This window comes from Primulina eburnea, chromosome 18 (genome assembly GCF_022965805.1).
Source record: "Primulina eburnea isolate SZY01 chromosome 18, ASM2296580v1, whole genome shotgun sequence".
Classification (NCBI taxonomy): Eukaryota; Viridiplantae; Streptophyta; class Magnoliopsida; order Lamiales; family Gesneriaceae; genus Primulina; species Primulina eburnea.
Window position 1 is genome coordinate 30,765,036 of NC_133118.1, and position 24,463 is coordinate 30,789,498.

Sequence of the window (24,463 nt, forward strand, 5' to 3'; positions counted from 1 at the left end):
GGCTCCACGAAAATGGAGCTCGATCCATGGCAAGATTTAGATATTGACGATTCTGACCTCCCCTCTCTCCTCCGCCCCTGCAAACGCCGCCGTTCTCCGCCCCCCGCCGCCTCCCCAGTCCCACCAGAAAACGTCCACCGATCACTGTTATCACCGCATTCTATTTCCAAAACCGCCTCTAGCAGCCGAACTATTCCCGGTCCCGCTGGCACAGTTCAAGCAGCCATGCTTCGAAAAACCCTCGATCGTTCCTCTCTGGTTAACCCGGATGATTCATTCGATTGCAGTAATAACGATGCTGTGATTCCCACGCAAGAGTATATTCGGAGGGCTGTCGAAAATCCAGCTGAATTCGACGATGATTTCGCTCGCCCTCCTTGGATTTCTGCCCTCCGATTTCTCGGTAATTTGATTGCATCCTTACTATGTTTTGTTCCACGTTTTCTACTGGAGATGAATTTTGGGGGTCTTACTTCTCTTTTTTGGTAGGTGCTGAAAATGGTGTGAATCCGGGTACGCCAATCAGCTCAATCAAGAAACACATGGAAGCGGGCAAGGTTAACCAGGTATTAATTGGTTGATTGGTGATTATGCAAATGACAAATTATTTAGCCACAGTTGTGTTGAGATAATAGTTGATTGGATGGAAGCCAACTGCAACCACATTCCACCCGAAAATTCAAAGAATGATAATGGTTGTTTTATTTTTCTAAAAATTTGGAGTTAGATTTGTTGAACAAGGGAAATAAGTAAGGTGAAACTCTTTTCTCTGTAGGTAATGGTATTCTTGTTTAAGTGATGTATCTTTGTTGTGTGCTTAAACCGTATGGTTTTTTGCGTGTGCAAAACGTCTAGAAATTTGACGGACTCAACGCATGAATAGGTTGTGGCTGTGATCAAATCATGCTCAGCAAGCGGACTCGGAGGTCTTAAAGTGATGCTGAAGGTATTGATGGAGTGATATATATCAACAATAATAGCAGCATTATCAGGTTGGTTAAGCTGCTGATTCATTGTCCTTGAACTTTAGGATCCTTCAGGTTCTGTTGGTGCTACTGTCCATCCCAAGGTCCTTTGTGAGAGCGAGTTTGGAAAGAAGTTTAGTGTTGGTGCTGTTTTAAATCTTCAAAAGGTAGTATTTAATTCCATTATCCTTTTCTACTGTTTTATTTTATTATAATGCTATCCTGGATTTATTCATCAATTGAACTTGCTTTTTCTATGTTCTTCAAATGTTGTATTTCAGGTTGCTATCTTTTCTCCTGCAAGAACAGCACTCTACCTCAACATAACACTGAGGAATGTGGTGAAGGTTCTATTTTTAGGCCAATGTTTTTTTCTTCATGAATGACAGTGTAATGAGGCATATAGTTCCTCTGTTGATAAGTTACCACATGAAGATACCAAGAAAGTGTCAACTTTTTAAAAATGGACTTAATTAAGTTATGCGTAAGACCTGTAGTACCATAGATTGTCTGAGTGACTCACTCAGGTTATCTCAGCAGGTATTCTGCCACGATGATAGCCATCCAGTTCTCGATGACTCCACGCATTCTATCCAATATAATGATGCTGCTATTGGTACGCACATTTTTTTCCTCTTAGTGAACAATGTTTCCCCCATAATTTGGAACACTAAAAAATTCTCTGGTATTTATGTGCAAATTTTTAGATAGTCTCATTGATGTCAATGTTTAACCTAAGGCCTGATGAAATCATTTTTTCTCCCGCACCCATGGTGCATCTCCAGATTATGGTAAAATTACCAAAACCTGGGAAAAGTTGTCAGTCATGCGAAAAGTGACTATGGAAGACACTACAAAGGAGATGACACAAGACGCAGGAAGTTCAGAGACTTTGCACACCCATAGTGTAATCCAGAAGCAAAATCTTTTCGCCAGCAGTTTTCAACCCAAAAACAGAGATCTTTTGCCAAGTGCGGCGAGGACGGAAGGCCGTTCAAATTTAAGCCAACTCAGTGAAAAGCCTGAAGAAGTATTCAGCAGTAAACTTACTTTTGATCAGCAAGATAATGAAAGTGGTGAGAACAAATTTGCCAAAGTTGGTAATTCTGACCGCAGCCTCCAGAGTAACTCTTCTGTCACTAAAAACAGAGAAACCAATGAAGTTCAGACGCTAAGGCAACCACAGATACAGAAATCTTCTGTCCCTCAATGGACAGACGAACAGTTGGATGAACTTTTTACCGACAACGAATACGATGAATTCTGATTTCCGTGTATTTTCCGTAGCAGCAGAAAATTTAATATGAGCCCTATTTTACATGGATAATCTATGCAAATGACTTTGCTGCACTTCGTTAGAACCATACTTGCATTTTTTTCTATAAGATTTTGTCACAGACAGAGTTATCACGAACGATTTGTTTCGGAGTAAATAATACACATGCGTTCAAATTAAGAAAATAACTTCAGTAACAAATACCGAATATAACAAAATTGACTTCACCAGTGTAGGCCTACAAGACAACTATTGAGAATTTGCCACTGCTGCCCAAGTATTTCTCATCAAGCCCTCTTGTTAAAAAACAAAATGCAGACTGCCTTCAAGGCCTCAAATTTGTGTGGAAGATCGGTGTTTGTAAACTGAAACTGGCACTTGCACTGTGGTGGAACTGCTGCAGCAGCTCAGACAAAAACACGATACCGGAATATGAAGTACTCTTGGATGCTGTGTCTGTCTCGTCTAGATTTTGGATAATCTACACAAAGAACTTTTTCAGCCTGTCCAAAGTCTGAGCTGCTCTTTTGTTATTTGGCTCGAGCACGAGTACATATCTGAAATCTGAGTACAAGTAAAATATGAAGGAAAATCATGACAACAAAATACAACCAATGGGATATTGATCGAGAGAGTGCAATGAAAAGGAGAAAGTTGGTTGCTAATTTTTTATGGCTGCTAATTACATTTGGAAAATAGGTAACCAAAATCCAGATCAACTTTAGTGGTATGCATTTTAAAACAAAATATTTGAATATTCAGCTGGTTCGGTTGTGCATAGGTACCCTGCGGTCCTGATCCTTCAAACGTTGGCTGATTCTTAAAAACTTAACTTTTGCGACATCCCAGAACAGAATTCATACAACATTTACGGCTGACAGAAACAAGCGGACTAACCTTCCATTGCTTCTTTATAACAACCCAATATTTCTCGTGCAGTTCCCCTCCTTAGAAAAGCCTTTACATTCTGCATACATGCCAAAGAAAGGAGCATATGATAAATTAGAAGGATGAAAGTTCACAAGGAACAAATGCAACAAAGGTTCGTCAATATTTGACCAAAAGGTGCCATTTCTCCCTGCACATTAAAACATAATTCTCAACTAGACCTTAGTCCTTTCACACACAAAAATCAGGCTTGCACCATCCGATTCCAATAAAAGGTTTATTATCTATCTCGTCAAAAAATTTTAGGTTGATAAACATAAATTTTCTGTTTAAAGAAACTGCATATGAGCACAAGCATAAGAAATAATAATTCAAAAATTTCCACCAAAATGACCAATACTAGTACCTTTGTTCGCTAAGTTGGAAGCCATAGAAAAAAGGGGGAAAATCAAAGGGGGGAATCCGGTGATGATCTTCAATGTTCTAGGAAAACTATTACTAAAGCTGCATGTAACTTGGGTAGCAGAAAGTTTTATCATATGCAACAGCCCTATGGAGAACGAGATGTTTTTAGAGCAAGACAATGTCTTTCTCACACTAATAAACAATAATAAATTGAAGCATGCATTTACAATGGCATTACACGGCAAGGAAGGAAGAGGAGAGAAACCTTCTTATCAAGGTCAATGGCTCGAGTACAATCTTCTTCAGCTTGGATATAACTATTAAATAAAAAATTAATGATTAATATAAAACATCCAAGCAGATAAAATAAGAAAGAAAGCTATAACACATTCGCCACCTTCCCAACTCCAAATAAGCAGCAGCCCGGTTGTTGTAGTATGTCGCACTACTACTGTTGAGTTTGATGGCTTCTGAATAAAATCCGATGGCCCTCTGCCACTGCTTATCTTTGAATGCTTGATTGCCCTAAAGCGATATTAAGATTATAAAATTAACAGAAACCACATACATAGGTGGCAGCTTCCACTAAATTTCACCGCTGAACCTAAACGGCTACACAAGCTAAAAGAAGGGGAAGAAGAGAAATACTAAATCAACTTTGACAAGCAAGAATAATAAAAATAACTAGGACAAGAAACCTGAGCAGGAGGACGGACAGTTCATGGGGTACACCCCCAAGGCGCAGGACACAGGAAGGCACATACTGGACTGGACAATAAATGCAGGGGTTTTGAAATCAAAATTGACATTCAATGTAGAGCCCATTCATATTTGCTTGTACACTAATTTGCTAAAATAAATGTTGTATTACATGCAACAAATTTTTCTTCAAATATTTAGAGCTTGTAGCCATAGTGTATATTTAATCAAAATAAGGTGGTGCCCCCCAAACATAGGGTTTTGCATTTAGGTTAAAGGGCACACGTCAGCCTCAAAGCACCAACTGTGACAGTGTTCAGTTCGAGTTCCAGGCACTGTGCCTTTCGCAAGCTAGGACCTTGCAACCATAGACTACTCTTGTACAATCGTCCTTTTCTGACAACTCGTGATACACTCATTTGAGAAGGCCAGATCAAGTGGTATAGTAGAGATGAAACTACTGTCACCCAGAAATTAGAGAAGTACATGTATAATTTTCTCAAGCAGAGCTTGAGGAAAAGGTCAATCTGGAGGTAGAAGTACAGACACATGATTAAAGAAATTAAAACCATATAGGGCAGGTCAATAGAGAAATAAATGCAGGAATTAGTATAATTTTTTAACATTTTAATGAGCAACTCCCTACAATAGCAGATAAGAAAGTAAGATTTGTGTTAGGTAAATGTCATGAATGAAACACACGGAGTCATGCAGGGTACGACTTTCTTCACTTCATAAGAAAATCGCCGTAAAGACAATCAAATTCTTCTTTGCTGTGTGTAAGGTGGTAAAGGCTATGAAATACTGCTGAAAAAAACTTCATTATACTTTACCTTTTCTTTTGCCATCTCTGCTGATGCTTCCTGGGTCACAACAGTAGATGATTTAGACTTGCTGGCAATATCAACTTGCTCTTGTAAAGATGTATACATGGTCCTGCAGGGTGTCCAATAGAAATCTATCACCCCCATGCCTGGCCAAGAGCGATACAGACACTGGGCATTTGTCATAAACACCCAATGGTATTGCAACCTTGAAAAGAGAAATAAGAATTTTTCAGCAAAGAGAAATAATATGCAAATAATGTTTGTGTGAGAAAGGTATTTGAACTTCAACCTGGCAGCAGCCCGACATACTAGCTAAACTTGAAAGAGTAGATGTCTGGATCAAGTATTCCTCTGTCATGATTTCTTTTGCGCCTAATTTTGTAGGAGGATCGATTGTAGTAGGAATCACCAATATTCCCTCATCCTGTTGAGCCCAAATGTGCGAATACAAGATTAAAAATAACAGCAGCATCGACATCATATTGTGGAGTATCCAAATTATCAAGGCCAAAATATCTAGAAACTTGATTGCTAAAGAATGCAGATTACTTCTACTCTTTGTATTGTTGACATTTTAGTAAATTCTTGTCACTACAACTGGAGTCACTAGGATTTTAATCATATATTATATTCTATAAAAACAAAAGAATCAGTAGGTTATCTAAGTCAGGCTTGTAAACTTTGGTCCCTCCACAGAGACTATTCTTTGCATCAGTTCTGATCCATCAAGGAATAAGCTTCCAAGGGCTCTATATTATTTTAGAAAATAGGACGACCATTTTTTTTTTACTTATTTTACAACTTTATTAAAAGAAAATCCTGCAAGGTTTATTGTTGTCTATGTTAACAGGAAATTAAGCAAGAGAGACGGGAAAATAGACTGTGATTGCAGACCTCAAACAATTAAAATAAAGAGAGAGCATAAAGAAATGCTTTCTACCACACAAGCAGTGTTAGCAAGCCAAAGGTAAACATTTACAAATGTCATATTGAAAGAATGCATGCCTTTAAAAGGGCATTGATAGCTGCACGTAATTCACCCTTGATAGTTTGACATTTTTCAATATCTGTATCAACCGGCCCTAACACTTCAGCAGTCATTTGTCCTGAGATAACTGGATCTATAGTAGGCTTTACTGAATTGATCCATTCATAATGACTTTGTCTGAACTCATGTCTGAAATCAAATAGCAAATGAAAAAAATTACTCATAATCGACAAGTGCAACTTACAAAGAGGAACAAAATTGCATTTCTCCCGGAAAATTTTAAGAAGAAAAGAGTATTTCCAAGTGCGACAGATTATTACTTCAATCTAACCTTTTAAGTGTCTGCAATACATTTGCTAGAAGTCTTATTGGAGAAGATTTTCCCTCGCCGTTTGATTGTTTCACATGGAATGATTTTAAGCTGGGAATCTTCAAAGCCAAATAATCACCAATATTTTCATGCCTCAAAACTTGTCCTGAAAATTGGAGCTTCATAAAGATCCAGAATGTAATGACTCAAAATAGATCAACTCCCAAAAAGCTAATCCATATACATGACATAAAAGAGCATACTTCCATAAAGCTTCTCAATGGATTTTATCACCGCCTGAGTCAACCAGCTTGAAGGAAATTTTGACAAATGGAAAAGATCATCAGATATCACAAAACTCCTGGGATTGCGTTGTGTAGTATATGGAACCTGCAATAGCACATGTCCAACACGACGAAGCAAACTAGGATCCTTTGCAAACCATCCTGCAAATTAGTCGGTCTTTAATAATCAACATAGGACAAACAATATAATATCTAGGATTTTATAAGGCAACAGATAACTCGACTATAAACTTCTAGTCAACTCAAAGTCATCTAACAAGCGGATGGTCACCCATCAGTATCAGCATGATAGCCAAAAAATCAAATCTGGAATCCAAACAAAATTACTTCTGCAGAAACTAAAATATGTGACTCGATATCAGCAAAACCACTTTACTCAACATCTGATTTCTTGGACTTTTGCGTCATATGACCACATAGAAATCATTAAAAAATAAACCAGAATTCGTTTTGAAGAAGTTTGCAAAAATAAAAAGTGACTGCGCTCTACAGTGCGTGATGTGTAAAATAACAGTTTCTCGAAATTTAATAAATTGCATTTAAAATAGTTAAACGAGCAAAAAAATTCACCAATCTAAGATCGAGAATGTAAAAATAAATATTTGATGGACCAAGTTGGTCATGGTACGCCGAAAAGGTAAATGAAAAAGAGTGTTGGTCCTGAATGTGATATCTAGTACTAATGTCTTGTGGTCGTACAATCATTGGATATTGATAACTATTCAAAATTCAACCACCATCTAGCTCACGAGTAACTTTTACACTATTTGTGACGAGCATTGCTGATGTTTGACTAGTTCCATCACGAGAGACTTCAAATTTACCAAAACAAAAGTACTAATATCCTTAAGCAAGAAGAGTTTTCTCAAAGTCTTAAGCCATCTGTTTAAGCATCTCTATGAAAATGTTTATTTGTATTTTCCAAAATTTCCACCTTTCCTCTCTTATATGTGAAAACTTTGACATCATTCCAACTTGGTCTTTAGCATGGTGCTATGAGACAGATATAGAGCATCTTAAAATATATGATAATACACAGAATTGAAATACATACCAACCGTGTCAAGACTCCCAGATACAGATATTACGCCTGAAAGGGAGACAGTCCCATAAGATGGTCGAAAGCCTAGTACACCACAATATCCAGCAGGCACACGCACACCACCATCAGTATCTATACCTGTCATGTTATAGCAAGTTAAACATCCATATATTCTTGCAGAAAAACAATACAAAATATAAAGCAGAAAAAAAGGAACACTGTGTCTAAGCACCATCAAAATTGTAAATTGCATGCATTCCTAGGCAGCATTCTATTTACCCTAAGAAATATGAATAACTTTGAGAAGAGGACAGGATCACACCAGATCAGCGGGAATCTTAAAATTGGCCATGACAAAAACAGGAAGAACCAAGTGAACCAGGAGCAGCGTCAAACTTGTTGCAGCAGAAATCCATCATTCAAGAAATTCAATTAAATTGGAGAGACAAAAAATACATATCACCCCAAAGGATATTTTCTGGGAGCCTTACTTCTGGTAATTGACTTGAGGGTTGCATGTTAAAACACATAGAGAAACATTTAATTGATATTATCAATGAAACCATGGAATACTATGTTTCTCATGAATAGATAGGCCAAATATTGGTAACTAATAAACTCCTAAGGAAAGAAACATTCAGTTACCTAGAGAAAAATCAACATAATTAGCAGCCACAGCTACGGCAGCGCCACTTGAAGCTCCTCCTGGAATTCGAGCAGGTGAGGTAGGATTAGTTGGTGCCCCGTAGTGCTTGTTTTCTCCACTTAGACTGGATATGAACATAAAAGCTAAGACAATATTAAAATTTGAAATATAACAATCTACAGAAGACAGCACAAAGGAAGGATAACACATAGCCGAGAACTACTTCCAAGCTAGTGCAGATCTGAAGCCTATAAGCTAGAACTGTGGAAAACAATTTTGAGTACATAATGATGCAAACCTAAATGCCATGTCATCAACAACAGTTTTTCCAGTGCATGTGGCACCTCCGTCAACGAGTGCTGCAACCACGGGACTTGTAAAAGTCGCAGGCTCATGTGTTCTTGACCAGTCTGGGTTGCCAAAGCCAGTTACGAATCCTTCGATATCAAATCTGGTATCAAGATTTAAAACAAAGTTTAATCTTATTAACATAGAAAGCCAAGGGTAATCCATATATTTGAACATTGACAAACATCCCAAGAACAGGAGACATTCAGATGAAGCAAGAAACTGATAACCAGAAAGAGAACTCTTGACTTTATGAATAAAAGTAGAGGCCTAACTGAACAGCTGGTACACGAGGAATCTAAACATTGAACTCGAAAAAAATCTTAGCCAACTCTCAACACTCCACATATCACTCCTTTCAGACATCATATAGCAAATTTGTGGCTAACCCTACATAGCATTGTAAGCTAATGAAACCAATATTTGAATTCAATCATGTAACTTTTGCACTGTTCTATTAACTAGACTGATGAAATAATATAAAGCAAATAAGCAAAATACAAACAAGGGTCCCAGTCAAAATCCTCCCTTTTCACAGAATTCTCCGTCAGGAAACAAAATCAAATGAAGAAAACAAAACTAATACAAAAACTGGCAGTTAAAAAGCTTCCACGCATCAAGTTATTATTTAACTAACAATAAAACATAACATAATACCAATACAAATCAACGAAGCATGGAATCTAAACGGCCTTACACATCAGAAACTGCAAAAGTGAGGCCAGTAAGTGGATGAGGAGCTTTTGGCGGCGCAGGCTGCGGGGGCGGCAGAAGCTGCAACCTCTCAATAAACGCCCCGAAATCTTCTTTCACAGCCCGTGTCAGTTTCTTAGCCATAATCAATATCCCCGCAAGTCCAAGACCGAGCAAAACCCACAAATTCGCCGATGAAGACGCCATTTTTATCAGCTATTCAGCATTCAACTCCTCAGTCCTTGATGTTTGAGCAATCCCTTATACCATATGAGGATTTTTGGAGCAAAAACAACTTGAGACAGAGGACTTACAGCTAAGGGGATGAAGAAAGAAACCTAGATATGTTGGGACGAAAGCTGTGTTATGAGTTCATCCGTCATCAGCCAGATAATTTTTGCCCATTTATACCAGGAAAAAAATAAATAATAAAAAATAATAATAAATTTGGTATATGAAGTGTTGGTTAAATAATGAATTTGTACACAAAATTTTATTAATGGTCTAATTGTATCACAAAAATACATATTTATTTTTTAATTTTAAATTAGGCATATTTGTATATTATATTTTAGAAGTAAAAAATAATTTGATTAAAATTTAATTTGTACATAGTTTTTTTTTTTATTAATTTATAATTATTATAATAGATTATACTTTCAAAAGAAAGATATTTTAAATTAATAAATTGATAATATAGAAAAATGATCTAGATCATTTATGGTGACTTGTAAAAAACAATATAGAATGTTACGGAAATTTGATCTCTAATATTAGATTAGATATATGTATGATTAAGTCTCTTATGAAACGATCTCACGAATCTTTACCTGTGAGACGGATCAACCCTGCTGATATTCACAATAAAAAACAATACTATTAACATAAAAAGTAATACTTTTTTATGGATGACCCAAATAAGATATCCATCTCACAAAATACGACTCATGAGACCGTCTCACACAAATTTTTGCCCATATATATCATTGGAGACTTTTATGTATGTGTTTATATACACACACACATCATTTGTAAATAGATACAAAATATTTTAAAAGCCCAAATTTGTAGCTTTTCAAGTGCTTTTATTTGTTTACCCCAAAACAAAATTATCGCCACTTTGGCTTTGAAACACTTTTTTTAATTAAAAACTTTTATAACCAAACACACTATAAAATGTCAAGTTAAATCACAACTCAACTCAAAATGGTTCACAAAAAATGATATGATCACGAAAGATTTCTATAAAATTTATCAGCTTTTAGTTTTATTTTACAAAAGGGAGGAAAGATATAATTCATCTGCAAGATTAAATCGCTATCGCACCTAAAAGTACAACTGTGGATCTATTTGTAGCTCTCGCCTTGTAACGCCCCACCCACCCACCTCCTCAATTGTACAACATGCATCAAGAAATGCCAGTCGTTGCGAACCATGAATCAATGCATCTTCCTCGTAAAGAATCCTCTATTTTCACACATGGAAACGATGATAAAGATGATAGCTGTAACCGGTTAATGCACTACAGGTGCAGCCTGCGCGAAAGGTTGCTGTCCGGGGGCCACTTCCCCAGCAGCAGCTTGTCTCCTTTGTCTTTCCCGTAGGTAAAGGACGGTTAACAGGCAAACAAAGAGGGTCAGAATGGTAGCATTTCCTTCTTCCATTATCACACTTTCGATCCAAGTCTCGACTTTTGGGTGAACCTCGGGAAGGGAATCAATTATATCGACCTGAAAACCAGGTGGCCAGCTCATTCAACTCGCATTATGACTATACTTATATAACATAACCAAGTGCACGCCATCACCCTGGTGAAAAGGGAAAAGGGAAAAGGAAGAAAAGAGAACATGTACCAACCAGGAAACTGTTGGCATAGTTTCTTCCGTATCCACAAACTGGTGAGGGCTAGTGATACAGGTAACTTTGCAGCAGGATCAACTTCTAATGCTTGATCATAGTACCGCTTGGCAAGGTGAAGATCAAATGGTAGTCCCTGTCCATGCTCATGCATGTATCCCAGGTTGAACATGGCTTGTGCGTTGGATTGAGATTTAGCATGCATATAGGCCTCAGCTGCACGATCATAATCCCGCTCAGTACCCTGTGATGAGTAAAAGAAGGAAAAAAATATCAACAGGTAACACTGGTAACAATCATTATGGCCAGGTAGGACAAGGGTTTGGGAAAACAAAAGAAAACTATTTTAGTAAGAATAAAAGCGGTCAAATCCACATACCCAGCCATAGTAATATGCATCTCCTATCAGCAAGCAGCGTGTTCATTACCCTGCTCAGAAGCTTTCCACCACAAGGCATGTGCACGTTGATGCCTTTCAGCATCAGTGCATACTCCAGATTCCCCCATGCACACACTAGGTTCCCCGTACTTGTCAAGAATCCAAGCAGCATTACTTTGTGCCACTTCATACCCTAACTCAGCCATCCTGGAATATAAGAGCAATGATTTGCCAATATCACCATTCAGATATGACTCTAGTGCCCATCTAGACAAGGAACTCCATGGTCCACGTTCTGCGACCAGTTTATACAATGCCGTTGCCTAGCACAAGGTAAAAACATAATAATTGTTCGTTCAACCATTTAACTTGTTAAATTAGATGTAAGAATCAAGTACCAAAGAGGGAAAAAGAACTTGTCAGAAAACAAAAATAGGAGCGAGATAATACACAAGGGTATTCAACAAAAAGGACCACTCTGAAAATGAGGCAAGGCCGCCAGAGCGCTTACATTTCGTCCAAAGCTCTATGAGCATAGTAAATAACAAAAAAAACGAAGAATAGAATTTCTCCAAAAAAAAAAAGAAAACATTGAGGTAAGACTAACAATGAATATAAGCAGGTATAATGAAATATAATATTTAAGCTGGCATTCTCACATACCATAGGAAGATTTTTCTTAAGCCCCAGACCCGTGTGAAACATCTTTGCCAAATGGTAGAATGCTTTGGGTTGACCTGCATTAGCAGCCAATGCAAAGTACTTTGTAGCTAGCTTTAAATCACGCTTCACGCCAAGTCCCTTGAGATACATTACCCCGAGGTTGTAAAGCCACCGGCTTCTTCATTATCTGCAGCTTTTTCAAAGTATTCTTTTGCCTGCAACAGAAAAGCAAAGAGAGAAGACATGAAATTTGTGCCCTATATCATTACCAATTGATTAGGTATTAAATCACAGCGGAAACGGGTTTAAAATTCTTACGACGAGCCAAACCTCATATATACTAAAAATGTAGTAACAATTTTTCAAGTAATTCCTTTATGCCTGCAACAAAAGAAACTCAAGTGCGAAAATGTCCTGAGTATGCATTGTCCACACACAAAGACAACAACAGCCCCCCTTGGGGGTGAGCAAAGCTCCGTATGGAACAACCACAATATATACCACAAGTATCTAAACAATGATATATGGTATGCAATACATGTATGTCGTGGAGGTATAGGGTCAAATGCCCATCCACTGAGCACATGTCAGAATCAATCGAATCGCTATCAAATCAAATCAATGCTCGAGCTGGCACACCGGCCGATATGGGAATACACATATGACAACGTCGACGAAGCGTCGTCAATCCCACATCTCATATCCAATCATATGGGGCCACAATTGTCTATGCTTTACGGGTCATATAATACCGGCATAGCGATTGTGTTCACAAACCCCGGAGTCCAATCAAATCATATCAGGGTATCCAAGGATCATAGCTCAACGTGCATGTCATGTATCGATGTATGCATAAAATGATGTGTGTTAACAAAACATTTATTTATACATCGACACTCCAATCTCAATGTCATGTATGCCACATCAAATCATCAATTAGGCACATAGACACGTATCCCAATCCAATCCAATCAAATCAATCCAATCATATATCATATAATACAGATACCTGTCGTATGTTACCCGGTCGCAACATACCTCAATTCTTCGTTCCAATTGATGTAGCTTGAAGATACACTTTATCTACATCAATTACATATTCATTTCAATCAATAACATACTCCAAAATCAATAATATGAGTTTCAAATATCATTTGAAACTTCAAAAATTCATATCAAATCATAATCATATCATAATTCAATTCCGACTTCGAATACTAGTTTCTTGTCGGTTATTCTACTACATGTCAGAAATTCAACTTCAAATACATGCTATTCCAGCACTATGATATTTAAAGCTGCTGGAACTCGAAGAAAATTACCTCAGTCAGAAGCCTTCGACGCGAAGATTACAAATATATAATTTGTTTCGCGTTTAGACAGCGTTTCAAAGTCAAATCGGACGGAAGAATTTTGAAATCTCGAACTTTCCTCTCGAAGTTGTTGAAATTATCTGACGGAGGAAAGAAGGAGAAGAATTTATTCTTATCCCACCGCCTCTCGCGCTCGGGCGGTAGAATTCTCGCGCCCGAGCGCGAGACATTCTGTCCCCGAGTTTCGTTTCGCATACACCGCGCTCGGGCGGTCAAACATTACCGCTCGGGCGCGGTATGTTCTGTCCGCGAACATTCACCTTTTCTTCCTTGGCGCTCGGGCGGTAATTTCCTACCGCTCGGGCGCCACATGTTCTGTACAAAATATTGGTTTTGTACTATTTTGGCGTCCGGCTTCTCAAATCAAATTCTTACAACATCAATTCATATACAATATTCATTTCTCAATTCATTGTCATAATATACATCATATACATAATCACATGACCATTTTATTAATTACCGATAATCACACAGGATTTACGATAATACGATGCACGGTCCTTACAAAATTTCCTGCCATTTGCATTCATAGAAATAGCCTCACAACTTATATGCAGGAGAAACGAGCTTTAAAATGAAAGGAAAAAATGCACAAAATCAAATACCCAATAATAGTGTACGAACAAATCTGGTTAAATTATTGCAATCAGATCAGACAAAAGAATAAGTGAATATGCATCAGAAAAGTATGCATTTTACAAACACAATGAAGTAGAGAATCCTAAATTGTAGTCCTCAACACCAAGCAAAAATAACAAATTGAAACTAAGTATAATAAAACAAATTGAAAAAAATATAGAAAGAGAACCCTGAGAGATAGACAAGGAAAAAATTAGAGAGAGAAGGAAAATGATACCTTGGTATAGTTCCTTTTCTCTACTCCATATCCATTGACATACAAATATCCCATGCCATTGTAAGCTGAGTACAACTGCTGTCTGGATGCAAGTGTAAGCCATTCCAGGGCTTTAGTATAGTTCCTTTCAACGCCTGCACCTCTTGCATATATCTCTCCAAGCAGTTCCATTGACCTAGGCTCCCCTCTCTCCACTGCCTTAGAAAACCACCGCAACGCCTTAGACTGGTCGCGCCTGATGCCCCTCAGACCAAAGTAGTAAAATATTCCAATTCTGTACATGGCTGCAGCATTACCTTTCTGTGCCTGGTACTCCAAAATCTGAAAATCTTCATCATCCTCTCCTCTGGACTTTCTGAGGGCTTCTTTATTTTCCTCTGCACCATTGTGGATTCTAATTGGTTCAACTACAGGTGAGTCCTTTGAAATGAGAAAACTATTCACTGCGACCTCTGCCAATTCAGCATACAGCACAACTGCTTTATCATGCATCTACACCAAAGAAATGTGAATCCACATCATGAAAGAGACGTTGCTTAAAGAGAAGAACAAAGTCTCCAAGCAATTATCCTCTCTTTCTACTTTTCATTTTCCGCTCTCTCTTCTCTGACTAAAGTAAATAGACCTTTTCATTCTGTACATAGTTAATGTGTGAGGGTGTGCATGGAAACTTAAGTTGTGACAATACACAATAAAATTTGAAGCTTAACCAATTCAACAAATTTATAATCATGCCTACTGAGTTTGAATCAGCTTAATGGTTATTATTCATTGCTACCAGTCCTTATAACAATTCTTTGCTATTCAATTCAATATTTACAGTCACATAGGAAGACACAATTTAATGAGAAAATTAAGCCTAAAAGGGGAATCTTTGTCATCCCTAATACAATGGATTCTATTTCTTATCTCGCACACAAGAATTGACTTACTGAAAGGGGGTTATTGACAACGATCCTACACATGTAAGACACAACAACGAGGATCAATCTAAACTACAGAAAACTTACTTCTTGGCGATAGTAAGTGAATGCTAAGGCCATCTTCGACTGCATATTCCCACCCTGTGCTGCAAAATGATGATACAAAAACGCTTTAGCATCGCTTTTCTCCTTCCCCATTCCCATGCTATACAAAAACCCCAAGACCGACTGCCCTTGCGGTTGCCCAGCCACAGCGGAGGCCTCTATAGCGGCCACCGCCTCCTCCATGATCCTAAACTCCCCCGTGCTCGCCGCCTCCGCCATCTTCCGGACCCCATCATAATAAATCACGTCATCCTTATGGTTCTGGTTGCCGAAACTAGAATCGGACTCAAACAACGGCGACCAGGACCCAGGGTCGAGTACCGAGTCAGGCTTAGATTCCGACTCCGGAAAATCATCGAAATCCGTGACGTCATCGGAACCAGACGAGTAATCGGAGAGGTCGTCCTGGGAAAGGACGAGAACGAATGGACGAGCTACGGCGGAGAGAGGTAGGATTGCAGCGGCGATAAGGAGAACGGAGCTCAGGTGCTGAATTTTACGGCAGCGCATATCCGCGGAGATCTCTGCAAAATGGAAATGGTCTAGGATCTGTGCGGTGATAATTGGGAAGCACAGTAAAGTCATAGCCAAATGCCACGCGAAGAAGCTTAGGTAGTGCTAACCAATGAGAATCCGCCAACTCATCATCTTCCCATGCCGCGTGGCGCATATAAGAATTAATTTAGGGCCATTTCTTAATCCTAAAATGCCAGAGAAAACTCCAGTCCAGCTCCTTCCCCTAACTGAACTCGTTCATATCCGCCGGAGATATCGGCGGCGTTGTACATTTCATCGATCGTCGTGTCAATTGAGATCAAGCTCTCTCGATCCAACCGTATTTATCGCCCCAATGTGAGTTTTTTCCCGCTGTAAATTATACCAAACAATCGTCTTTCCATTTTGCATGATTTTGATCAGATTTGCTCGATTTTTTTTTACCCCGATTAATTGTTGAAAGGAGCCCCTGGAAGGCAAAGTGATCGCCAAGCTAAATTCCGGAGTCGATTCGCTTCACCATCGACGACGCTGTTAATTTACAGGTTTGCTTATTTTTGTCGAATCTTTCTTGTTTGACAGGTAATGTAAATGGGTTGATGTAACTTACAAATATGTTCGAACCATTTCTGCAATTTATTGGCCAATATTCGATTGATTTAGGTTCGCGGAGGATTTGCCGGAGTTATAGAGCTGTTAATAGGTTTTGTTTACGAGTAGTTTTCTTATCAACTCAGGGTATGTTGCCCAAAAGGTAAAATCGCTCGTCTTAGGCGCCTCTCATTCCGGTCCGACAGGAATGTGAGAGGAGGTAAATCATGGTGACTCAGCCAACCAGCAGCAGCTAGACCTTATGCTACGCCGCGCACAAGGAGCTCTCCCTCATTGGAGAGAATTTAACTCTCACACTGCCGCTTGCGAGACTCGATCCCTGGTCATTGCCCCAAGATTTACTGCTGCTGACCAACTGAGCTAAACCCATGCGGGCATCAACTCAGGGTATGTTTGGTGTGGATGATAAGGGTATGTTTGGTGTGGATGATAAGTAAAGGATAGATTATTAAACCCATGTTTGTCTCATTTTTTATGGGTCAAATTAATCAAGAAGTTCATGATAAAAAAAAACCTACTTGCTTGAAAAGATATCTCATTGTTTTGGAGGGATTGACAATCCAATTATATATCTTTACCTTGAGTTTTGACATCAATCCAATTAATTATCCTATCCTACACACCAAACATAGCCTCAATGTATAACATATACGTTGAATTGATAAATTATGATCACTCATTCAACGATTATATATGGAAGTGTGATCATGCTTCATTCTTCAGCACATTTGTCATGTTGAATAGATGAAGACGCATATAGTAGTATCTACCAAGCCCTCTTTATAATATGCGCGAAATGTTGTTAAAGCTTTGGTTTTTCAGGTTACTAAAACTATTGTTGCCTGTCTTTTAGATGCATTTGATTGTTTTTTAGCTGATGGGAAAAAAGCAATTGTTGGCAATCTTTCAGATGCATTAGAATTGTAATTCCTTTTCTTGAAAGTCCATTGGCAACTTTTGAATTTTGTAGTGTAAGTTTATTTTCTTTAGATGTTCGTTCAATCTTTCTTTTCATGTGTTTAAAATTGTGGCTGATAGACACCGTTATATAGTTCAATGAGAGCCTTCAGGTCATACTCGGGTATTTGGTTTTTAGCACCTTTTTACTTGATTATAAATAAGCATGGAACAAATGGCAGAGGGAATGTAAGATTCCACCTCGTAAAGGACACCAAAATCACACAATCATGTTACATTTTTTACCAGGATAAATGCGCCGAACCAAACACTATAATTAAATCAGAATAGCTATACAATTATTAATTCGATGCACAAATAATGTCTTGCTTGTAATTGACGATAGAATATTATTTGCTAAATACTATAGGATATCTACATATTATTAATTAAGAGAGAAATACATAATTAACTCTTGGTGAATTTTTTTTAATTCCAATACTACCCTTCATGGAGAATCCCATTCTTTCGGTCATCGAGCACCATGGATGCACAGCCAAAAAAGACCGAAATTCCATTCAAGATCTTCATGACAATATCTCCAAAGCCTTCAACATTCCCACCGGAGATGGAGGCTTAATTCGCTTGAACCCCAAAAACTTTCTCTAAGATTTTGGCGTTCAACATTCTCAAGAATCTTACCTTCGCAGTATCTTTCACGAAACCATGTTTTTTTTTGTAACACACTGGAGTATTCAAAAACATTCTTTACTTTATCGACTTTAGAGCGAGTATCAATAAAAAAAAAACCATGTTTTCCTCATGAATCTTTGAATATTTCAATGGTCTAGGATCAGTGGATCATTACAGTATTTGGTTGTAAACTCCACTTTCCATTTCCTTTCTCCAGGAGCATGGTTTAAACCCATTTCATGCTCATGAAATCTAGAGCTAATATTGTTTTTTAGGGTTTTTTTAACCAAAAAAACATCCAAAAAGGTTTAGGGTTTGGGGTTTAAGATTGTTATTAAATTTTCATATTCATTATTATAGAAAAATTATTTTACTAAATCGTATATCATATTTAATTTTGTAAATATCATAACAAAATCAAAATTTGAGAAACAAAATATGAGTAATATATAATATTCATGTCTTATATTACACACACAACGTGTGTGCCTAGTCACAAGTATTATGATATTCAAGATAGGAGGTAATCAAATGTTTAAGCACATAAAAATTTGTGTTAAATTACTTATTATAAGGTAACCTACGAAAGGAGATTCTTCACGCCTCAATCCCTTTCTATCCTGAATCATGTTAGATCCCATGAAGCTTATACGAAGTTCAATTTCTTAGTATGAATTTCTTAGCAGAGTCATACTATTAGCAACCAGCCAAATACAGATTCTATCGAAATAAGAGACATAAACTGACTAAAGTTTTGTAGGAAGAGAGCAAATCATACCTTATCATCAAGCTAATTATTTACAATTTGATCTCCAACCACTAACTTGGCAAAAAGAAAATTGTAATGAATTTGCTTTGGATTTGTATTGCCTTTATTTATTCACAATACCGACATTCATAAGAGGACATTTGCTTAATCCCTATTTTGATTTGCATCTACCTATATATACTAGTCTCCTACAATAATAAATGGTCTAGATCATTCTAATCCAAGGTTAGAGATCAAGTTTTCATAACATTCTACATTATTTTTTACAAGTCTCCTTCGACAATAAATGATCAAGATCATCTTAATCCAGTGGTAGATATCAAATTTCAGTAACATTTTATACTATATATTTTTTACTATAGAACATTACACACAAAACAAGAGAGTTCCAAAATATCCAAAATATGTGATGCACATGTGTTCTAAAATTCAAACAATATAAATTGAGTTAAGTTTTTATTTTTTAAATTAAATTAATGATGGATCGAGGTAATTAATAGTATTTGAATACAATTAAAAATAATTATTTTGTAACATGCTTTGCGCTTTAGACCTTTTTCATTTGAATACAAACTAAACTCTCCTAATTATTTCTAGGTAAATATAGTTAGGGCTTACTATATTGTTCATTGTTTATGATGATTTTAAAATTTTGAATGAATACATGATTATTATCACCAGTAATGTTAGATACAGGTTAAATCAAACTAATACAATAATCATCAACAAAATTCCCCCGAGTGTCCTTGTGCTAAGATCCAACAACTCTGATAACAATTTTTTGTTTTGTTTTCCCTAAGTCTTTTGATCCAGACGAAAAGGTAAAACGAGAAATATGCATGAGTAAGCTGCTATACGACTCAGAACACACCTCACAATATTTTAGTGAGAAAATGTTCTACACGATAATTGATTATGCTGACATTAAGAATAACAAAACACGTCACCTCAAACCTTATCGACTCGACAATGCGATCGGACAACTCTGGTAACACTCATCTATCATCTAGAAGTGTTTATCTTAGCAACTTTGTCAATGAAAGTTGAGCGATTTCTTACACATCGAATGCACTAATCAGCCAACCGAGTACTTCTTTCTGTCTGCACCATTAATACGAACCTGGAATTCGTAATTTCCAAGCTCCAGTTGTTCCTCTTGTATTTTCTCTGCAGAAGAATAGACTGAATCACTACAGAATACTAATAAAATCGATCGAAGTGTTGGTATTTCTCCAATGCCTTCTGGGATTTCCTTTAAGAATTCAAGATACCCGAGTATGAGTTTCTCAAGGCGTGGGAAGTGAGAGCTGTCTGCTGTCCACTCCACAAGATCTGTGGAAAAAATTTTCAAGGACTTCAATTCAAGAAACTCTCCTTCCACGGGATTCCATTCGCGCCCTTTGACTGCTTTATCCATCAAATTGAGAACTTCGAGATGAGGCAGTGAGCCGACCACCGTCAAATCTTCCCAAGGCACTCGGCAGTTTTCCAAAGTCAACTTCTTGAGCGATTGTGGAAAGCAGAGATTTCGCAGCACATTCTCATAACTGCCAAATATAAGTGATTCGAGATTACGTAAATTGGAAAGATTGTAAACTTCATAGTGATCCCATCCAAAGCCACTGGGGAATTGCCAGTAAGTGATTCCCAGTTTTTTTAAGTTTGGCATTCTGTGAACAACCTCATCCGTGCACCTGAAATTCCTTATTGTACAGAGTGTTTGCAGGTTTTTCATAACAAAAATATCTCGCCTCCCATTTTTGCTGTTGGTGCTCGGAGGATCAGGCAAATAGAAGTCTCCTTGTTCCATTTTTAGATGTCTGAGTTGCGGCATTTCCATATTTCAGCCGGTAGATTTGTTGGCGTCACAGAGCCACACAAAGTACCAGCAATGATGATAGTATGCAGATTCCATAGTAGGGATAGAGATTCTAAAGGATTCAACAGGTTTGGATTCGATGAAGCATCGAAATAAATGTATCTCAAGTTGACAAGTTGTAGAATTTCTTCGCACGAGTAGAAATCATCCATGTTGAGTACTCTTAGCAGTCTAAAACAAACTGGCAGCTTTATAGATGTGGATTCTAATTCCCAACATATCAATGAACGGGTACATGATGCAAAATTCCTGGCATCAAAGACCTGTTGTTGAAACACCTCTTCATCGGAGTTTCGCTGAATAATAAGACGACGCATATTATTGATGCTTCTGGGAGGACCGTTGAGGCTATGGATCACACAAAGAAATTTCTCCTTTTGAGCTTCCCTGAGGCATAGGTCTCTTAAGAGATCATGGATGGTGCAAGTTTTGATTTTGTTTCTAGACCCGTAATCATGAACCTGAATCAGATTTCTATCTATTAAATCTTTTAAATTATCCTCTGCAATTTCCTCCAAACTTCTAGAACTCATGGGTTTAAGAATCCCCTCCGCGACCCATAATTTAACGAGTCTTGAAACGCGAATCTCAAAGTCTTCTGGAAATATGGCCATATAAAGGAAACATGGTTTTAGGTGAACAGGTAAGTGCTTATAACTTAAAGATAATATCTCAAAACAGAGCCCATCACCTCCCTTATTTAATGCCTCATGTGTATCGTTAGCAACATGCTCCCAATATTCAACCGTTCGACTAGACTTTGCAAGAAGTCCGCTGATAGCAACAATGGCTAGAGGAAGTCCTCCACAGTTTCTCACAATTGTCTTTCCTACTTCCTCTAACTCAAGAGGGCAACTTTCTTTTCCAAACACCTTGTCACAAAACAAAGCCCAACTTTGATCTTCGTCTAACAAATGTAGTTGATGAGGGTTACACGAGAAAAAATTATCAGCAACATTTGATAATCTCGTGGTGACCAAGACTCGACTACCATTGTTATTATCAGGAAAGAACCTCTTTATGTCATCCCAAACATCGATGTGGATCATCCATTACAATGAAATATCTTCTATCAAACAAACTTCTATGTAGACATAATCCTAATTCATCATCATTCTTTTGAGCGATTTCTTCACCTCCAATCTCTTTTAATAGGCCTAAAAGGATTTCGCTCACACTATATTGTTGAGATATTGTAACCCAAGCTTGAAGATCAAAGTGGCATACAATTAATGGATTGTCGAAAACATTTTTTGCAAGGGTAGTCTTGCCGATGCCTCCCATCCCAACAATGGGGAGAATCTGGAGATTTGATTCGTCCCCGGTGAGTGTCTCCATTATTTGATTCAAATCTTCATGAAATCCCACCATAGTATTCTTGCTATCAGATGCACCTCGTAGGAAAGAATCAGCAGTCGCAGCTTTTCTTGGCTGCTCCATGATTTTGATCCCTTCAGTTTCCTTAATCTTCATCACATCTTTCTTCAGAGAACAGATTTCTTTTATTACTATCTCCAAATGTCGACTGAACAGAGTGGAGCTACTCGATACAAACGGGAGGGTCATTTTCTTTAAAAAAAGGTAGAAATAACTAAATATCCCACTCCTTTCGCTTCCAGCTTCAGTATTTCCAAGAATTAGATCCACCACATGACTTTCCATGATATCTTCCGCTGCATATGCTGATCTTGAGATTTTTTCCTCCAACGCCTGAATCTCGTCCCCACTTATCAGCGAAAATCTTCAAGAAATCTCGCAGGAAAGTGAGATTTTCGAGCAAAGAATCGATCTGGGCTTTGTCAAGAACATCCATTTGGCGCGGTGGGTGTTGCAGTAAGTGGTCAAGAATATGTCCGAGAGAGAGAAGAGATGCATAAGCTGCCATTGCTGATCACTGATAATTTCTCAGCTCCCAAATTCAATCAAGCTTTGATTTCTTGCACAATAATTGAGGGATGCGCACTTTGAGTGGTCATTGTTTGAGCAGCAAACCAATAATGGAAAGTGGAGTCGTCCCCCATTGGATAATCTCAGGAATATTTTTCTAATTAAATATTACTAATTTAGTTTTTTATATTTGTTTGTGTTTAGCCCAAATAGATGGGCCATTACCCAACTTGTAGTAATTTAGCCAAAGTCTTGGGAGCCAAGGAGATACAACCCAAACAGAGAAAAAGCCCAAGTAAAAATACAGTGGCCCAATGAAGAAACGTGATAGCAGTTCGCTGCCACGGCCCGACGTGGAAGGAAGTGGACGAACGTGGAGTGACGGGGGAAGGGAAAACTGTCGTACAGATTGGAACAAAAGTGGGTGAAGACGATCAGAAAACACTCTCAACAACTACACACAAAAAAGCTACAGCAAGCTCTCTGCAAAAATTCTCACATTTCTTTTGTCGCTATTTTTATTTTCAGTAATCAATTTCCATAGATTTCAGCATGTTCCTTCAAGTTTATTGTAAATTCTTCGTTCGAATTTATAAAAACATAACAAATGTTGATGTTGTTTATAAATTCTCTCTTTAATTCATTATTTTCCTAGTTTCACGTTCTTATTTTTGGAGCCATTTCGAAGGAATTATAACAAACGATCGAATCGAGATTCGCAACGTTTGATTAGAAGTCAGATTATTTCACAATTTTGGCACGAACACGTGCCTGGCACGCCCGCAATTTTCGTGACAAACAAGTTGGCACGCCCGGTGGGACCAAATGCCTCCAAAGCATACTGAGAAGAATGAGGGAATTCCTCCATCACAGGGGAAAGTTCATCGCTCACAGGAAGAAGAAACTGATCCAGATGGAAGAACTGTTGAAAGACTTGTTCACCAGTTCGAGGAAGAGACTATGAAGGAAGGAATTGCTGTTTCGGATGGTGATGGACCTTCAACAAACTTCATGTTGACTATGGAAAAGAATATCCGCAGTGATCTCAGAGAAATGACCCAAGCTTTTGCTACTGTTATAATGAAATTTGTGGCAGAGATGAAGGAATGGAGGAAGTCTACAAAAGGAGAGGTTGTTACATCAGAAAACGAAAAATTTCAAGAAGCGTACACTAAACTATTTAAAGATCAAGGCCAAGGATCGGGGATTCCTCAAGCAGGTGAAAATCGCCGCTTGGAAGAAGCATTGATTCCTCAATCTGCCAGGGAAGGAAGGTACACTCCTCCGCACAAAAGGTATGAGGAATTGGGGTTAAAATTCCAAAATTGCAGTAACAGTAAACAAATGGCTGGTAATATGTACTCTGTGACGTCTCCTAACTTACATCCAATGATGTATGGTGATGGGGGAATGCGTGGATATTCAGTGCTAGGTTCGGGGAATAACACTCGGGGGGCAAATTATTCCCTGCACCCATTGCGAAAAACTCCAGTTTTGGACTCCGAGACTATACATGATGTTATTCAAGAGTTGTATGGCCCGGGAGTGAGGCCATTCAACCAACCAGAGTTTCATAAGCCATACCTCGATGTTGTTGATCGTGAAAATCCTTACCCACGAGGATATCACATTTCAGACTTTACTTTATACTCGAGGGAAGACCGTCAATCTAACGTGGAA

The 24,463-nt window shown here is 38.0% G+C and overlaps 3 protein-coding genes and 1 pseudogene across 3 annotated transcripts; 1 reads left to right on the forward strand and 3 right to left on the reverse strand.

Moving 5' to 3' along the window:
* Window position 1: 1 nt before the first annotated feature.
* Window positions 2–2,587, forward strand: LOC140819033 (uncharacterized). Its single transcript, XM_073179037.1, has 7 exons — window positions 2–403; window positions 490–566; window positions 884–946; window positions 1,031–1,132; window positions 1,247–1,312; window positions 1,506–1,581; window positions 1,751–2,587. The coding sequence occupies exons 1-7, from the start codon at window positions 13–15 to the stop codon at window positions 2,230–2,232; spliced, it is 1,257 nt and encodes a 418-aa protein (XP_073035138.1). The 5' UTR covers window positions 2–12; the 3' UTR covers window positions 2,233–2,587.
* On the reverse strand, window positions 2,317–9,785 carry LOC140819032 (translocon at the outer membrane of chloroplasts 64-like). The gene is given in 14 exon segments (XM_073179036.1): window positions 2,317–2,805; window positions 3,139–3,208; window positions 3,800–3,851; window positions 3,932–4,059; window positions 5,067–5,168; window positions 5,170–5,265; window positions 5,350–5,484; window positions 6,066–6,237; window positions 6,380–6,524; window positions 6,622–6,804; window positions 7,718–7,843; window positions 8,351–8,475; window positions 8,650–8,802; window positions 9,397–9,785. Coding segments are annotated over 14 exon segments (1,773 nt in total). The 5' UTR covers window positions 9,600–9,785; the 3' UTR covers window positions 2,317–2,722.
* An 828-nt stretch (window positions 9,786–10,613) lies between these two features.
* Window positions 10,614–16,157, reverse strand: LOC140820055 (ERAD-associated E3 ubiquitin-protein ligase component HRD3A-like). Its single transcript, XM_073180366.1, is given in 9 exon segments — window positions 10,614–11,122; window positions 11,250–11,273; window positions 11,275–11,493; window positions 11,629–11,663; window positions 11,666–11,951; window positions 12,292–12,458; window positions 12,461–12,506; window positions 14,524–15,015; window positions 15,534–16,157. Coding segments are annotated over 9 exon segments (2,088 nt in total). The 5' UTR covers window positions 16,137–16,157; the 3' UTR covers window positions 10,614–10,906.
* A 3,304-nt stretch (window positions 16,158–19,461) lies between these two features.
* Window positions 19,462–22,919, reverse strand: LOC140820050 (putative late blight resistance protein homolog R1A-3; annotated as a pseudogene).
* Between the last annotated feature and the right edge of the window lie 1,544 nt (window positions 22,920–24,463).

Excerpts from the sequence above, each read along its gene's own strand:
- LOC140819033 (XM_073179037.1), top strand. The coding sequence starts at position 13 with ATGGAGCTCGATCCATGGCAAGATTTAGATATTGACGATTCTGACCTC. Across the intron at positions 1,313-1,505 it reads CACTGAGGAATGTGGTGAAG|GTATTCTGCCACGATGATAG; the intron begins GTTCTATTTTTA and ends TTATCTCAGCAG. Across the intron at positions 1,582-1,750 it reads ATATAATGATGCTGCTATTG|ATTATGGTAAAATTACCAAA; the intron begins GTACGCACATTT and ends GTGCATCTCCAG.